At 31.6% G+C, this 15,087-nt stretch overlaps 3 protein-coding genes and 1 long non-coding RNA gene across 20 annotated transcripts in view; 2 read left to right on the top strand and 2 right to left on the bottom strand.

The window, feature by feature from the left end:
• Positions 1-128: 128 nt before the first annotated feature.
• Positions 129-2,621, bottom strand: LOC107071083 (uncharacterized). 3 transcript variants are annotated; one of them, XM_015329784.2, is made up of 4 exons: positions 2,494-2,621; positions 1,046-1,150; positions 577-913; positions 129-468 (listed from the first exon to the last, which is right to left on the bottom strand). In XM_015329784.2, the coding sequence occupies exons 1-4, from the start codon at positions 2,499-2,501 to the stop codon at positions 259-261; spliced, it is 660 nt and encodes a 219-aa protein (XP_015185270.1). In that variant the 5' UTR covers positions 2,502-2,621; the 3' UTR covers positions 129-258. The 3 variants fall into 3 exon arrangements, with proteins under 3 accessions (XP_015185270.1, XP_015185279.1, XP_089026424.1); XM_015329793.2 differs by lacking the exon at positions 2,494-2,621 and adding an exon at positions 2,093-2,230; XM_089170298.1 differs by lacking the exon at positions 2,494-2,621 and adding an exon at positions 2,049-2,067.
• Positions 2,474-3,633, top strand: RpI12 (RNA polymerase I subunit RpI12). Its single transcript, XM_015329819.2, has 3 exons — positions 2,474-2,609; positions 2,967-3,183; positions 3,303-3,633. The coding sequence occupies exons 1-3, from the start codon at positions 2,474-2,476 to the stop codon at positions 3,325-3,327; spliced, it is 378 nt and encodes a 125-aa protein (XP_015185305.1). The 3' UTR covers positions 3,328-3,633.
• Positions 3,414-15,087, bottom strand: part of LOC107071056 (dipeptidyl peptidase 4 omega) — a 290,948-nt gene continuing 279,274 nt past the window's right edge. For all 13 annotated transcript variants that reach the window (XM_015329736.2, XM_089170285.1, XM_015329763.2 and 10 more), the window contains 5 exons: positions 13,293-13,480; positions 10,399-10,593; positions 5,769-5,929; positions 5,169-5,380; positions 3,414-5,059 (listed from right to left, as the gene is read on the bottom strand). In XM_015329736.2, the coding sequence (XP_015185222.1) occupies positions 4,961-5,059; positions 5,169-5,380; positions 5,769-5,929; positions 10,399-10,593; positions 13,293-13,480 (855 nt within the window). In that variant the 3' untranslated portion in view covers positions 3,414-4,960. The remainder of the gene's footprint in view (positions 5,060-5,168; positions 5,381-5,768; positions 5,930-10,398; positions 10,594-13,292; positions 13,481-15,087) is intronic.
• The window catches only part of LOC107071121 (uncharacterized), a 48,795-nt gene continuing 39,558 nt past the window's right edge, over positions 5,851-15,087 (top strand). For 2 of the 3 annotated variants that reach the window (XR_016175943.1, XR_016175941.1), the window contains exon 1: positions 5,936-6,186. This is a non-coding gene — a long non-coding RNA (uncharacterized LOC107071121). Of the gene's footprint in view, positions 6,187-15,087 lie in introns of all 3 variants that reach the window. The other variant, XR_016175942.1, reaches the window with a different exon arrangement.

Raw genomic sequence — 15,087 nt, 5'->3', positions numbered from 1 at the left:
TTCTTCGATTTGTATCATATCGTGAAAGGAAGTTTCTTTTCAGATGATCGGAGATAAATTTGGAACGATTTTTTAAGGTACCTAATGTTTCATCTTGATTATGACAGTATTTTATGTAAGATTATATCTACATTAATATCTATAACTATTTATTCGATATTATACAAGTATTTTTATAATAATAGATTTCCTTTAGTAAGCGTTATTTATTATTGGATTATGATTTAAATTCAAATGTCGCAGTAATAACAAGAATACTTAAGATGCTGCAATAGTTTCAATCTCCAAAGCTGACACGCTGCTTTGTTTAAATGGTAAATAGACGCCACCGAACACTTGTAGGCCAAACATCGTAATATTTTCCACATTCAAAGGTTCCCCATCGGGTATTTCCTTTCCACGGTAGAAAGGTTTGAAATTATCTAACTTTAAGGAGACAGTTGAGAATTCTTCATTCGACATCGGCGCCTGGATTAATGATATACGCATAAAAATTTAAGGAATAAATAAACATATTTACTTATACGATTCCTCTAATTTAAATATAGTGCATAAATTGATTTGATTTAAACTTACGTCGAAAAATTGCTCATAAGTCAAGTCTTTGTTAGCATTAAGCCCATTGTGTCTAAGAACAACTTTGTAATGATTATTCTTGCCTTGTCCACGACAAGTAATGTCAATATTCTGGAAATCCTTCAAATTTAAATTTGTTTGAGTTCTCACGCCAGCAAATCCAGCTCCGTTGGGTTGAGGATTGAGAAGAGTAAAAAAGACGGCTCTTTGAAAGATTTGTGTTTTTTGTAAGACCAATGTGGCTTTAGATTTCCCGACTGTTCTTACGGTATCCGATATCTCTTGCCAGTCGTCCACGTTATCCATCCTCGTAAAGTCGAACAATGTCATTTTCCTCCTACCATCAAACATCCCACTAGTTAGAGTATTATCGATGCGCAACGGCACGTAAAATGCCGCTTTCGCGGATCTTGTTTTATGCTTTTGTCAAGTTTCAGATATTGATCTTACAAGTATATATGTATCTTACCCATTCGCCGGTTGCAAGAACGTGAGACCCATGAAGAAAGCAACGACCAAGCGATTATTCAACTTTGGCATTATCATTATGTGTGAGATGCGTGAACTCAACGACCTGAAATATTAAGATGTAGATAATGGAGTAGCAGGAGAATTGCATTAGCGTGCACGTTAATTTAAATCTTGATTATTCGCGAATCTTATCTATGATATCTTTTGTTAAGAAATTAATTATTATATTAGACGAAAATTTGATTTACTCAATTTTATTTATCATAGTATAGAGAAATTTGCATTTTAAAAAAAGAAAAAGAGAAACAATTTTTAATATTTCTATTCTACTCGAGAGATTAGCAAAACGAAATTAAATTATACCATGTTATATGATATATAACGATCACAAAGTTAGTTGTACTTTTCCAGAAGAAACATCGTACGCGTATTCACAGTCTGCTCTCGATCTGTATAGTTCAAATACAATCTAATGTTTTTTTCGAGAAAAGTGTTCCTATATTATTCGTATTTTGTTTTTTATTGTAAAATGTTTAATACGACAGATTTTCCTTTAACGTGATTAATTCGCATTATAAACTCTCAATCAGTGCAAATTAAATTAATTCGTAGCGCATAATATGGAAACAACGTTATGAGAATAATGTATTATAGGAGGGTTTACTATACATGATAATCAATTAATGGTTAACATATTACCTATTACATTATCTATTTCTTTCTATTTTATAAAAATTTCAAAGGAAAAACAGTAGATAAAATTTCAGTATTTCGTTGCTTAAAGTAATGCTTCTTAATCATCGTATATCTTAGCTTGATAAATTCATTTTTAATATAAAAGAAGTGTTCGATTCAAACAAATTTAATCATTAATATTTTTTCAATTAAAGTAATTATTCTAAAAAAATTTTAATTTTTTAAAAACTGGAGTTCTTTTATAATTGTTCCTAACAAATGATACATAACTCGTAATACATATTATACGGTTGACTGTATCTTACTTAGAAAATTGAAATAAATTTTAGGAAAAGCTTTCACAACTTACAGTAATTGATGTTAGGGCGCGGTACTGCGTTGCAGCAGTTGAGAAACACTGACTTATGTTTGAAACTATTTAAATCAAAATTTAACCGCTAGATGGTACCAATTTCAAATACACCATTCATATTGAGTTAATTCATTCATAGTGTTATCCCTCTCTTCCCCCTTCTTTTTCCATAACGAAAAAGAAAAGGATAAAAAATTAGATTGCAGCGGAGGGGAAAATAGTAGTAGTACTTGTAAAGGGTGGCTATGTTAGGTTAGGAACGCGACGACGTGTCGTAAGAGGTTATGTGACGCGCGTGTTACTTCGCAAGAGATTTTTACATTATAACGTACTGAAATACACTTTCGTAGTTAAATTATAAAGAAAAATAATAGAAATATGTCTGTGGATACAAATACCGTGTCATTCACTACAGCACCAGGCTTTTGCCCACAATGTGGATCGATTCTTCCTTTATTGGAAGAAAAAGGCCTTGTATCTTGTTATTGCTGCAAACGAAACTGGGGACCTGAAGGTTAGTATTTACATATTTCGTTTTATGCTTAGTAGTAGTGCGCACGTGCAAAAGTTTAGTGAAAAATTTTAATTCTCTTGTGCAAATAATTAGGTTAACTTGATTTTTTCTCTCTTTTGATAATTCTTTTACAATTCATAGAGACAGATTAAGTTATCTTATCTTATGGATAATTAATAATAATTGATTATTATTAACTACAGATTGAATACTTAAATGAAATACATGTAGTTTGAATGTAAAGAGAAAATCTCTTTAAAAGCTTTACATTAAACTAAAAATATTAATTTCCATTCTTCGCTGTTACACCGCATAATTTTTATTTTAGTCTAGTAAGTAAATTTAAATTACTTTCAGTGTACGGTAATATGGCTATGTCTTATACTATTCATTTTCAATCAAAGAATGCTTACACTCGTTTAAAAGAAACCGATGAGAACGACCAAAATGGTGATGGTCCAGTAGTTGAACGTCTATGTCCGCAGTGTGGAAATGAAAAAATGTCATATGCTACATTGCAATTAAGATCAGCTGATGAAGGACAAACTGTGTTTTACACATGTACTAAGTGCAAGTATGTACTATGTAATAAGTGCACAATTTATTATTAGATTTAGTTATTATTTTAGTTATTAGATTTACAAAATTTAATTGCGTAGATTGGTGTATAACAAATTTAATTTTACTTTACAGATTCAAAGAAACAGAAAATTCATGATTTGAGTATGTTTTGGATTTTATCCTTTTTAAAGTAAAGAATTTTAAATATGGGAGTTTAATTCATTTAAATACAATTGCACGATCTTCTAATAAAACATAGAACTTTATTTATAATACACTCAACAAATGATGAATGAGGAGGGTATAAGTATTTTTATAACTCTACAGGGTCAATAGTACAATTTTGTTATAACAATATATGGATATCTTAATTAAATGGTAATTAAGTAATTTGATATATACAGTATGTCAGCATAAAAGGTAACAATTATCTTAATAAATTCATTTTGATCCACTTTTAAAACTGTTATGACGTAGTGGTCCTTTGATTAAAAAATCTTATTAGTCATAAATTTTTTCCTCGATAATTCTCCTTCTTTATATATCTCACTTGACGTTAACATACTTTTAATTGCCCACATTCTAATAATATTTTATAATAGATATGCTATCTTGTGTCACAAGAAAAGGGTTTTCATAAACTAATAGAGGAACTTTATGTGAACTCTGAGTAGTAAAATTCTAAGAATTTGATTTTGTATTTTAAAAACTTACATTTGCAATTTCTTGCGAGGGCATTCTTATTATTGGACTTATATATAGTCAACTTTGTTTCATATTATTAATACATAATGTAAAAGAAAAATTATTTAAATACATATAATTATTATTTATCATTCTCAGACTAAACCTGCCGTGCACGCGATTAGATGATACATTTATTTAAATTTTAATTAAATCATTCTTTTTATTTAAATTTGAAGTACAAAAGATTTTCATTAAAATATAGTTCATATAATATATAGTACGTTTTATTAGATAAAAGAATAAAATTATGACCCATTCTCAGAGTTTTATGTAGCAATTGGAAAAGTAAGAAATTGTAATATATCAATATTAAAATTCCTAATTATATATATATATATATATGTAATAATAATAATAATAATAATAATAATAATAAAAATAAGTATAATATAATATAAGTCAATTGGATAAAAATATTCTTTTAAATTTCGAGATCTTACACCTTAAAGGTATAAATAACTTCGTATCAGAAGGTATTATTTACCAAATTTCAATAGGTTTGCGCGATCGAATATTTGTTTAAAAATCTAACTAGAAATCGCGCATAGTTTCTCGTACAAAGAGAAAAGAAAAACAAGAGGAGATAAATATTCTATCGGAATCGCTTAGAGTAAAAGCGATTTGTTAATTGGTAATAAAATATATAAATGTACGTGCACTCAAAACTTTATGGAATCTGAAAATCAAAGCGCCAACGCGCCTTTGATTTTCTTAGGCCTTCGATTTTACTAATGAATTCAGATTTCTTTTTTTTTATTCTTTCTTACAAAATGTATCAAAGACGTTTTCTCATAAATCTGTCTTTCGTAACTACATCGTTGTCGGTATCATTATCATTTAAACGTCAACAACGACGATAACGACAACGACGATTTTAGTTTCTTTATTTATTTCTTATTTTTCTCTTCCCAAATTATGTACACTAAACCTCATATTACATTATTGTACATTAACTATGTACAAGTGGTAAATTATTTACAAATGGACTGTGAGGCAAGTGGTGTATAAGGTGCCTAGATTGTCAGTAAAGTTCCGTGCTTTAATCATGACGACGGTTGAAAGCATTCGTCTAAAAAGTTTTCCAATGAATGATAGAGATGCGTTCTCGATTGTAGAATTCCATGATCCTCGTCGGTGTACGTCTAAGGAGAAAAAAAAATAAATCAAAATTATACGCATGCAATTTGAAATAAATAACATATCGAAAATTAATCATCGTCGCGGAATTAATAAAATGATCAAGATTTTTACTTGTTGTCTAAAAAGAATGTCCTTTTGTTCGAGAACTTTTGCTAGCATCAGAGATTGTTGATAATGTACGTTGTCGTCGAGAGTACCATGGATTAGATAATACATTTTATTCTTTATGTTGTCGACTTTGTTCAACAATTGACCCCTTTCGTATCCTTGAAGATTATCAGCGCCGACTGGTAGACCCATGAATCGTTCGGTGTATATTGAATCTGTAATTAAAGTTGCGTTACTAATTAAAGGATTTCCTTCGGTAGAGCTAATACGATAGAAGAGATTAATGTGTTTCGGTATAACAAAGAGAGGGCCGCCGGCGTCATGTTATGTATCGCATTCATAGAACTTGCGCTGTGCGAAAAGTTGGTAATTAATGTTCATTAACGCGTGGTCATTTATACCCTCGATCTCTTTTTCACCAACTTATTTTTTTCTTTTTCATTTCGCGTACCACTATTCGTAATTAAACCGTCGCAATTCTTTATTTGAAACTACGTTGGAACGAATGTTCGTTGAAAAGAAATAAATGAAGTGAAAAGATTGAAAAGATAAATGATATATAAGTCAAAATTGAAATAAAAGTTTGTATTAAATAAGACGTACCATAAAGAGCCCAATCCGTGACAGGAGCCACAGACATACCACATTTGAAGACACCATTGAAATCCATAGCGAGTGACATACCGGTGGCGTAACCTCCATAACTCCAACCCCAAATTGCCGTTCTAGTGCGATCGATGAAGGGTAACTTATTCTGCAGGTGCCTGAAACACAGAGATAGACGCAACGTGGAGCAACGATAAATTTTAAAGGAAGGAATACAAGGTATAGGATAGAGAAATGAGACGAGTAAAACGTAAAAAAGGTCTTTTTCTCTTTTCTCTCTCTCATCTTTTTCATCTTTTTTTTTTTCTTTTTTAGTCAAACTCAGTTGAGGGATCTTAAAATAATCCTTAAGGCAAATTTTTAATGCACTCTTCAACTTCCTCGGCCGGAAGTGGTAGCGATTCTGTAAGAGCAAGTATGAAATTACCCTTTCTTATTTTTTCTTATTTTTTCCCCTATTTTTTTTTATTTGAGAATAACGCGCTAAAGTAACGTAGCTTGTAAAAGGAAAACCCTGTTCTTCTCTGAGAGAAGCGTTTCTCAGGATGTTCGACTAGAACGCGATAAAGATCAAGACTGACTTTAACCACTCCTTCTTTTTTTCTCCTTTCACCTCTCTTTCTCTTTCTTTTCCTTTCTTTTCCTTTCTTTTCTTCTTCATCTTTTTTATCCTTCCTTCTTCTTAATCCTCTCATAGCATAGAAATATCCAAGCTCTTGGTGTGCATGCTCAGGTAACACGATTGTCTTCCTTACAAGACAAGATAAGTGGCTTGAGAGTTTTTGTTGCAAGCACATGGTTGTGAAATCCCTTCGGACTAACGTGATATCTTATTACAACGCTGACAATGTCATGGTCAATAATACTACTTGAAAATTAAAATGATTTATTAATTTATACTATTATAGACTCTTAATTACAATCAATTAATTCACTTTTATTTTTCATATTCGTTCAATCGAAAGAAAATAATTAAACTTTTATCCAAATTTATTAGGCTAATAAATATATTTATCTTTTTGTACAAAACATAATATCCATCAGGTCGATCTAATTTTCTGTTTTATCGATATATAAGATACTTGCGTATCTAGATGTTGGAGAAGAGGGTGGTGAAAAATAAGATCCTTATCCCAGGTCCCATTTTCGATTCTTTCAAAAGATTCTGTTTTGTTGCTTCTTATACGTCTGATAATAATGGCCCCACTGGGACCACATTCTATCCTTGTATCCTATGTGGAAATGTGTCGTAGGACAAGCCACCATCCCCTTTTTGTCCGTTCGTCTCTTTGTCTATCTATCTATCTATCTATCTATTCCTTTTTTTTTATTTATTTTTTTGTGCTTTCATTTTGTAACAAGAGATACAGTCAGGAACACAGTGGATTGCGTTTTCTTCGAAACTTATTCGCTTTGTAAATTGAGCTGAAAGACTTGACGAATCTTTGGTTCTCTCTTTCTCTCCCTTTTGAACGTAAGAATTCAATTGTCACGGAAATAGAACAGTAACACCAATAGTAGTAGTAGTAGTAGTAGTAGTAGTAATAGTAGTAGTAGTAGTAGTAGTAGTAGTAGTAGTAGTAGTAGTAGTAGTTAGTAGTAGTAGTAATGCAGTAGCGTTGATAGAAAACGACTTTTTATAGTTTTGTTGATTTGCTTCCTTTGCTTTCGTTTCTTATTCTTTGTACCCTTTCTATATTTTTTTCATAGTTTTTCCTTTTCTCGATTGTCAATGTTGTACTATTGACGTTTCTTTTGTTGTGAATCAATGTTCTACTTTCCTTCGTATGTGTAGTAACATGTTGCCGAATTTTTTTGTTAACAATGTTTCGAGTAACTTTATCTTTTTTTTTTATTAAAAGAAAACAACATTTTACAATAATCAACGTTCTTCTTCTTGTAATTAATTTCTTATATTTTTATATTTTATAATTTTTATCAAAAATTCAATTTGAATAAATCATATACGTAAATAACTCTTGAAAGCTCTTGTCATTTCTTTACTTTCTTTCTATTTCTCCTTTTCTAGAAATGAAATGGAACTTTAGACGAATAGAAGAGAAAAAAAGCTAGATAGGGGGGGGGGAGGAATGCAAGGTAGATATCTCAGCAGTTATTCGTTTAAAACTATTTCACGTAAGAGATAAAATCAAACGATCATATTATGTGAAACTACGTGGGTTGTAGCAATTTTCGAAATTGAGAAATACCGCAAATATATACCAAAATATATCAATCACACAATTATAATTCTTTTAATAATCTACAAATTATTTACAATTTTGGCAATGAAATTTGTACTCAAAATAAAAAAAAGCAAAAAAAAAATCGATTGAATGAATATATATATATGTATATAAAAGATATAAGTAAAAATGGTTCTAAAAGAGGACAATGCACTGGAAGTAGGAAAGTTTTAGAAAGCTAAAAGTGATAGGGAGAAGGAGGGAAAAAGAGAGAAGAAGAGGGATGAACAGCAGAGGTTAAAGCGAGTCGGACGATTCCGCAATCGCTTGGACGGCTTCCAATTTTGCGACTAGCTTTTTACAGAGAGGACGCGATGTGACGCGCCAGCAAAACATCTCCTTACATATACTTGCACGTATTTTCTATACGTATATATCTACATATAAAGGTACATATACGCATATGTATATATGAAAATAAATGAATGTATGATGATGTCTGTGTATGTGTGTGTGTTGTGTGTTGTGTGTTGTGTGTTGTGTGTCTAGGAATGGTACAGCAAATTGAACTACCAACGTTTTTATTTCTTTCTCTCTTACTATCCTATCTCCATCCCTTTTTCAGAAGATTTCACTTTTAACGTAGTACCAAGAGTAGAAGTTACGAAACACAATGTGGTTTACTATCCGGTTGTCTTTTGACGATCTGTCGATTTCCTGTAGGAATCAATTGGACGGAAATTCGAGCTTTGGTAGACTCAAGGCTTTGAGCAATCTCTGAAGAAGTCGTCTTTACAGGAAAGACAATCGGGGATTCCAGCGAAACAGCACTTCCGTATAACCAAACGGATTCGAAATATTTCGTTTTTCTACTAGAAAAGACATGAATTTTTTTTTGATTGGAAGATATGTATCTTTTCAGGAAACTGAATGATATATGTACATACGTCAGATGAAATAATAGATGAAATAATATTTCTCTGTCTAGTTAAATACATTTTTAAGGATATATTATAACGGTTAAAATATATATAAAAAAAACGATTCGATATAATATTAGAATAGTATTGTGGAAATAGTATTTTATATTCCTTATAGTATTTTAGTATTCCTTTCTATCATTTTATATCTTATTAAATGCATATATGTAGATGGTAAGTAATGAATATATAATTATCGAATAAGTTTTAATATCGAATAGATTTCGTATTATATCATTAACGAGACTTTGATTGAATAAGAATTTGGTACCTAGATTATGATCATTATTCGAATGATAGATAATCGTTAAATTTCTATACGCTCTACGATTTCTTTATATATAATATATATTTGATTCTAATTAATAATCGAAAAATATATAATTTCCTATCTATGGGAAGGTACGTTGGTAGATTGGGAAAGAAAAAAAAGTTATAAAATATTGCGATATCTTTATCAAACGTATAAGTTTGCTATGCCATAACTTAAAGGGATAGCTTTTGCCTCGGTTCTTCGGACCCTTTCCGTCGAAACGAATTACCCATGACAGCGAAAGGAAAATACGAGCGTACCGAGAAGCGAGCGATGGAGGGTCGAACGAAAGGAAGGGAAAAGATGCTCTACTCGTGGGCCTATAAATTCGGATAAAGCTAAAGAGCAATTTTCCTCTTGCGAACGTATCTCTGTAGTTTTCTATGTATAAAAGAAGAAGATTTCGAGAAGTTCGTTGAAAGTACTCATTCGAAACCAAAAGAGAGATAGAGATGGAAATAGAGATAGATAGATAGAGAGAGAGAGAGAGAGAGAGAGAGAGAGAGAGACAGAAATTGGACATTAGAACTTAAAAGTTAGTTATCTCGAGCAGTTGGATTAGAGAATTAGCAATCCAGGTGCGAAATAAGTTATACGGTCAACGAGTGTAACGAGAAAAAAAACGAACTAGCCTATAATTAGTTTTCGAGTTAACTTTCCCCTAACGATTCTCAAGCGAATCAAGTTAGTTGTTTCAAATTTTCGTTACCTTTCCTTCCTCTCTTTTAAACGTTATAAATTCTATAAAGAAAAAAAAAATAGAAAAAAGAAAAAAAAGAAGAATGCTGAAAAATGATCAGGTTTTAAAAGAACAGAAAAAGTTTTTTTTCCTGACAACAATAAAAACATAAAAAGATTATTGCTGTTCTTTCTTCTTCTTCTTCTTCTTCTGCTGCAGTTTAACCCATCTACACGTAGAAAACGTAGAAAGTGGTTACATAATGCACGAGTAATTTATTTTGAATTTCGTTCGAGTGTAATTCTACATTGCCACATATAGCAAAGTTTTCTACCTACTTTTACCATGGATTATTCGAAACGATATCGGACCAACTTTCCTTGTTTAAGCGTGAACACGCGAATAGCGGGAAATGTTCTATCTCTCTCTCTTTCTCTCTTTCTCTCGTAATATTTGTCAAGAAACTTACCTCGTTACATTAATCTGGTCAATGATTTCAACGGTACCAAGGTTCCGGTATCCTGCGAATAGCATGCTGTTGCCCATTAATCCGGAGCCCCTGCCGTCGATGGCAGCGTATATAATACTCTTGTTTGACACGAGATATGTGCCCCAGTCAACGTTGAACTTTTCTGTCACTTGATATGTGTCCGGGCCTCCGTATCTGGAAACAAGAGGAAAGGAAATCGCATAACATTGAATAATTGGATACTATGCCATCAATTTATTCATTCCTTTGTCAATATGACGAAGATTATACCTACTTAACTTTTATTTGTTTGCTTTTTTTATTTTTCTTATATTATCGTTAACTTCGATTTCAATAAATTTCGAAATAAATTCATTATATTTCCTGATACTATCATGTATATTTTTGTTGTTATTATTACGTCGATTCAAATTGATTCGGTTAGCTATCGTCATCTTTAAAAATATCCTTTATCCGATTCAGACGATATCGAGATTCGTTGGTAATGAAATCTTGATGCTAGAGTGGAGAATACCCTGTTGATCTCTTTTCGCGTGGAAAAATATCGTATTTCGTGATCGGGTGCTTGCTCGACAATAGGAAACACGTGCTGGAAGTATACTTACGTCTATGTTGAAAACTTTAGATCGAAACGACGAATAGATATGCTTGAACGAACTTGAAGGTATAAGAGAGGAAGAAGGTTCGATCGAGGAAGTGTAGGAGTAAGAAAAGGCTTCTTATTACAGCCGGTTAATGTCCAAGACGGGTTTTTTGCCATTTTACGAGCTGAAGTAGATAATGGAGAAAGTAGGAGGGGAAGGTGGAAGGTGGTCATGAGTATAACGCCTATAAGCTCTTCATACTTAAAAGTTCGGTTTCCGTTCTAGCGGGTCCGACTACAAATTAGGCGTTATTAGGATTTACGTCGGAAGTTATATCGGCACTGGAAACAACGAAGGTAGCGCGAGCTATACTTTCGCCATTTGCGTGTCGCGCGTTTATGTATAATACGTAAGTATATATATATATATACGAGAAAAGGTAGGTTGGTTATTCGTATGTGTGTGTGAGTGTATGTGTGGTTAAATTCAGAACTGCGAGTGGCGAAAACACGAAAACTCGCTCGCGCATTTCATTATACATATTTAATGGCATAACCTCACGTGCTGTAAGATCTTTCCTGTTTTTAGTTATATATATATATATCCTTTCCTACCAAACCGTCGTGTTACGTCGCTAAAGTTTATGGGAATGTTTTTGAAATGTGTATTATCGTGAGAGCACAAGCATTTTGTGAAGATCGAAAGAATACGATAAGAAAATTTCAAATTAGATGGAAATTTTGGAAAAAATACGCGAAGTATCGATGGTAAGAAGGGATCCGGAATATTTCTACGATGGTTCTTGCGTTTATTACCACATTTCCTATATTTCTTAATCAGATTTATTTTTACGAGAGAGAAAGAATATTACGATTTATATTCGACTACTATACTTCGATCGTATTTTCGACGTTCGATATATATTTCTAAAAAGCAACACAGCGAGCGCTTTCTATTGCTTAAGGTATTTACTCTTTTGCAAAATATAGAAATATTGTCCAGCGATATATCGTTCGGTAACTTAACTTGATTTAGGAATTTTTTTCGTATGTGTCTTTTTGTCTTGACACGCATGAAATAGAAATTTATTGCCAGATCGCGAGTAGAAAATAGAAATGAAGCGAGTTCGTCGCGTGGATTTGGAGAACCTACGTCATCGTAAAATGTTTTATTCCTAAGGTGCAATTTTGCACCCAGAGAAGTTTCAACTTTTCCTTCCTTTACTTTACTTTACTTTTTACTTTTTTCTTTTAAACTTCGAACGTCAAAAAAGACGAAACGTTCAATCGTACTTTTTCGTTTATCACTGCCGTATCCGGTTTGAGTGCGTAAGAAACATAGATACGTTATGCTATAACCGATTGATGATCTCCTCGTGATGCATCGTCATATTTCCCGCCGGAGAAAAGAAAATATGGATGCTTTTAGTACTCTTCGTTCCTCTTTTTCTATCTTTATCTTTCTTTCCTTTTCCCCTTCTTCTTTTTTCTCCCCACACTCCTCCGTAGCTACCTATCATTGACCGTATAGATATTTATGTATCGAGGAAAAAGTCGATGCTAAAAGTTCGCCGATGCTAGAAAAGAGTGAGAGAGTTAAGTGCTTTCGTTGAAAACACTCGCGATTGTGTACGGGAATATATCCGAACCAACAAGGCTATGGTAGTGTTATATAAACGTGAACGCGCGATATGTAAATTTGCGAAGATAGATGCGACGCGAAACACATTTTTATCAGTGTTGCGAATAAAGAGTTGCTTGTAGAAAAATAATCTCTTGGTAGAAAGATACATACGATTTTCACTTAGAATGTGTGTTCCTTTTATTATTCTTTATCATTCGATCATTACATCACCCCCGTTAAATATTATGTATATTTTATAATATAATATTGTAATAATTATTTAGAGAGTTTTAATCACGTTCCACATTGATAACATTTATTTGTTTAAAAATTTGTTAGATTCGCGTATTCAAATTGTAATACTTCACTTTAATTGAGTGTCTAGTTTGTAGTTATGCACTCATTTCAAATTAAAAAAAAACAATGTTACTTATATTCGTTTCTTTTTCAGTCATTCAATTATTTTACGTTCCTGATTTTATACGAAATTTTTTTTTTAACTGTGATCGATCGTAAGCGAACTCAATTATGAATATAAATCGAAATAAAAAATGATTAGAATTAAAACAAAATGTAAATAATTAGTAATAAAACATAATTAAATTAGGAGATATAGGGTAAGGTTATGGGGATGTATTAAAGGGTTGGAATAACCGAATAACTTACACGTAAACCAGCATAGGATACTTGGTGGCACCACTCAAATCAGCATCGGGTGGGATCAGAAGCCTCACCTTGGCATTAAAACCACCAGGAACGGGTATTTTGTACCTATGGTCAATCGGCTGAGCCTTTGATGCCAATAATTCTGCAACGCCTTTGTTGTCTTCCCAGGTAGCTATATTTTTACCACTCTGAAACAAAAACAGTAATAGGAATTTTTAATTGATTTATAAATACGGACACATTAACACGCAAAATTAAATTTCTTACCAGATCGGTCCAATTATACAAGAACATCATGGAATCATTATTTTCTAATAATTAAATCATTGTTTTTTTACCAATATTAATTAAATGTATTCAACAGATCTTTTCAGTTACAAAAGTACACTTAATTTGATTTGGCCTTTCACTTCTCTATTTCTAAACTAAACATATTTTAACAATTACATTTCTAAGCACTATACCAACACGGACGGAAGTTTGATTTATTTTGAATTATTAACGGAAAACAAACAATCTAAAAATCAAACTACAATTAATGTTCTTAAAACATTATCTTTCAAAAAACAACTTCTTTTTCTTTTTCTAACTTCAATAACAGTAGATTTTAAATAACTTGCAATCTTAATTTGATTTATCTCGAAACATTATACTGCGTTTATCTTTACAAACTTAAAGAAATAGTATGATATATCAAAGAAGAAATCATTTTTAAAGAAACTGTGTATGAGTTATTCGATAAAATGGTTCGCTTATTTTAAGATTAAGATTTCAAAATAAAAAAAAAGGCGTAATGGAGTAACTCGTAGTTACAGTAGTACAAGAATTATTATTTTTTCGTTTCTTCCTCCATTTCTTACAATTTATATATTTTTTTATCTCATCCTATCATTCATCATCCTATTCTGACAAATATACATATACAGAAAAAGGAAGGCAACCGACGTAATTACCGGAGCAGTCTGAGGAAAACTAATTACCGGCACTATCCAGTCGTGTTGAAGTAAACGATAAAGATGCAGACTAGTCAGATCTTCGCCTTCGTGCCTTTTTGTCTCTTTCGATCGCGATAAAATTGTCCCACACCTTTACCCGTTTCTACTCTTCTTCTTCTTCTTCTCTCTTTCTCTTTTACTTTCATGGCTCATCCGGTACTAGAAGCTTTTTCTAATTTTCTTATTTTCCCTTATTTCCTTCCTCCTTATCCATTCACCAGGTGTTAATTCGATTATAATGGCAATAGTCGACGCATTTGCTTGTTAAGAATCTTATTTCACGGAATGAACGTTAAGAAGTTCGAATTAAGAGATTATCGATATTGCTTGAGATTCATTTTGTGGGAAAATACGAATAGATAAAGAAACGTTTACAACGTTTTATTTCAGTTTTAAATCCTTTTGTCGTTTTAATACAAGAGTTGATTTTTTTGTTAGATAATTAGAGACGTACTTATGTTGATTTTGTACAATGTTTTTTAAATTGTCATAAAAACAGTTGCTCTTTTAATTAATTCTTTCTTTTTTTTTTTTTTATAGAAATACGATCGAATTAAATTCAGTGATTATTGTGATTATATTGAAAGTTATATATAATTAATGATAGGATTGAAAGCTCGAGTAAGTTATAATCCAATAATTTAATAAATTACTAAATTAAATAAAAAATCGATAAAAGAAATGTTATTTTCAATCATTAATGGAATATATATAGAGTTCATGAATTCATAAATCAGTTTGATCGTGAAATAGTGGAAAATGTACGTTTTCCTTAGTGAGAAAAAAGAAATAAGAAGAAA

This window comes from Polistes dominula, unplaced genomic scaffold (assembly GCF_049000335.1).
Source record: "Polistes dominula isolate Pdom_NZ unplaced genomic scaffold, Pdom_raw_medaka contig_15, whole genome shotgun sequence".
NCBI lineage: Eukaryota > Metazoa > Arthropoda > Insecta > Hymenoptera > Vespidae > Polistes > Polistes dominula.
The sequence above is the reverse complement of the archived record's forward strand: the minus strand, read 5'-3'. Positions and strand labels throughout refer to the sequence as shown.

What these genes read in the sequence shown, in the direction of transcription:
- LOC107071083 (XM_015329784.2), bottom strand. An exon ending in TTCTTGCAACCGGCGAATGG is followed by an intron (nt 914 to 1,045) that starts GTAAGATACATA and finishes GTTTGATGGTAG; the next exon opens with GAGGAAAATGACATTGTTCG. An exon ending in CTTATGAGCAATTTTTCGAC is followed by an intron (nt 469 to 576) that starts GTAAGTTTAAAT and finishes TCATTAATCCAG; the next exon opens with GCGCCGATGTCGAATGAAGA.
- RpI12 (XM_015329819.2), top strand. Translation starts at nt 2,474, where the DNA reads ATGTCTGTGGATACAAATACCGTGTCATTCACTACAGCACCAGGCTTT. An exon ending in ACGAAACTGGGGACCTGAAG is followed by an intron (nt 2,610 to 2,966) that starts GTTAGTATTTAC and finishes AATTACTTTCAG; the next exon opens with TGTACGGTAATATGGCTATG. An exon ending in TACACATGTACTAAGTGCAA is followed by an intron (nt 3,184 to 3,302) that starts GTATGTACTATG and finishes TTTACTTTACAG; the next exon opens with ATTCAAAGAAACAGAAAATT.